Raw genomic sequence first — 2,256 nt, 5'->3', positions numbered from 1 at the left:
TTTCTGCCTTTGGTATTAGTAGAACTTTTAAGGACAGCGGTTGGGAGGAACTTTTAATAGAAATATTTTTAGGGTGGTTTTATTTTATTTCTGCCTTTGGTATTAGTAGAACTTTTAAGGACAGCGGTTGGGAGGAACTTTTAATAGAAATATTTTTAGGGTGGTTTTATTTTATTTCTGCCTTTGGTATTAGTAGAACTTTTAAGGGTAACTGCCTTCAGACAGTGAAAGGTAGTAGGAGGTGAGACGTTGTGGGTATAAGCACTCAACTCTGCACCCTTAACTGATTTTGCATGATTGCTAACTAATTTTTCATCAGCATTAGGATTTTGTCTGATAAATGGGATATCCCCAACGCTTTTGGGAGCTATCACTACAGACAATTTCCAATATGACTGGAAATTACAATGGACTTTATAAAATACTTTTAAGGCTTATATTATATAATCGTATAGTTGTAAAGGTAATGCTGATTTGATTTGAATGAGAATACCAAGCACTGAAGCAGAAAAGCTTATTCTGAATTATTATTTTTGTTAAATATGTTACGAAAAAAAACAAGTAGAATAACACATAACTTTGCCCCTACTGAATGACCCAAAATTTGGAGGGAGGCAATTATGTTAGAATTTCTTCAAAAATAAATTTAATTTTTAAGAATATTTTAGTAAAAAAAAGTGCTAATGTTCAAAAATGCAGAATTGCTTTTTTTATCTTTTTTTCTGTCTTAAAATGCTTTTTATATTTCAAACATAACTAGCAATTTAATCTTTTTAAAAAAACTTAAATTATTGCATAAAATATACTCAGGTTTCCCACGTATACAAATATTTAATAATTATGGAATACCATATTCCATAATTAACGAATATTCTTAACGAGTTTTTAATGATTTTCCAGGAAAGACAACTTGCTCTACATCATCGCCTACCCCTGGGCTCATACTTATTAAAACCAGTACAAAGAATAACAAAATACCAACTGTTATTAACAGTGAGTATGGGTGTTGTGGAACAGAATTATCACTGAGTTTTAGCTTTACATTACTTTAATGATGACTTTCAATTTTCAGAATCCTTCTCACAGTTACGAGTGTTATGGAACTGACTTTCACTGAAAATATTTTTGTTATATAGTAGTAGTGACATAATACTTTACTTTTGTATCAAATTTCCTTTTCTTGGCATTTAGTAAGAGCATGAATAAGTCTCATAAACTTTAATGAAAATTGTTATACTATAAAATAAATACATAAATGCAACTATTATTTTTATGTTTTTGAGCAGGTGGAAGGGGTGTAATTTTTTTTTAACAAATGTAGAATATCATAATTAATGCTTCTCTTTTTTGTTACTTATTTTTAGCTGTTTTATAATGTTATTTAAGTATCTTAAAATTGGTGTTTTTCAAAGTTTTCATTTTAAGTTTTATGTAGATACTTAAAAATAAGTGTTTTTTGGAGTTTTCACTTTTAATATTCCAGTGATTATACTAATATACCATATATTCTCTACACATTAATATCTCTTATGGGAGTAATAAAAGGTACAAAACTTAGTACTTTTTCTGTTAAAGATATGTGTACAGGAGCTAATATTTTATATAAAATTATAAGAACAAACTTATCACTAAAATATGAAATGTGTTCCTTTTCCTTCAGAGTAATATTCCAAGGCAATGTAGTCATAAAAGTAGCTACAGTTTGTATGTCCAACTGTCCATTTCCAGTGTTTATTGGAAAAACATAACTTAATTTTTTTTATCACAAGTGTTTAACTGTTAAAACCAAAAATCAGAAGCCCTAATCATAATTATAACTGTGTTCATATGTGAACCATATGATAGTTCTTGCATCATTTGACTTTTCACCCCTGAAGAAAGGTTCTGAAAATTAAAACTTCTCATTAAACTAATGCAAAGCTGAAACTCAATGATAGTTGATAGTTTTTAGTGTAACTTAGGGCATTTGAGAAGTGTAGTCATGTGGTATCTCTTTGAAATTATATTGCCTTTTTAAATATCCGTAAAATAATTGTTAAGTGCACCACACGCAAAATATAATAATAATGTTGTTGTTGAAAAGATTCACCCTCAACACAAATTGTACAGTTGCTTTAGTCTAGAAGTGGTTTGTATATTCAAGTTTGCCCGAAGAAAAGCAAATGAGCTTAACTGGTGTTATATGAATGTAAATGCTTATGAAGTAGTGAAATTGAATCTTTAAAAGGAAAAAATAAAATAATTTATTGCAATAAA

General features: G+C 28.6%; 1 protein-coding gene across 1 annotated transcript in view; it reads left to right on the top strand.

Annotated features, from left to right (window-relative positions):
• The window catches only part of LOC106470209 (pleckstrin homology domain-containing family G member 1-like), a 61,604-nt gene that overhangs the window by 41,441 nt on the left and 17,907 nt on the right, over positions 1-2,256 (top strand). The window contains exons 6-7 of the mRNA XM_022398812.1: positions 901-993; positions 2,241-2,245. Of these exons, the coding sequence (XP_022254520.1) occupies positions 901-993; positions 2,241-2,245 (98 nt within the window). The remainder of the gene's footprint in view (positions 1-900; positions 994-2,240; positions 2,246-2,256) is intronic.

The sequence above is a fragment of the Limulus polyphemus genome, unplaced genomic scaffold, assembly GCF_000517525.1.
Source record: "Limulus polyphemus unplaced genomic scaffold, Limulus_polyphemus-2.1.2 Scaffold3878, whole genome shotgun sequence".
NCBI lineage: Eukaryota > Metazoa > Arthropoda > Merostomata > Xiphosura > Limulidae > Limulus > Limulus polyphemus.
The sequence above is the reverse complement of the archived record's forward strand: the minus strand, read 5'-3'. Positions and strand labels throughout refer to the sequence as shown.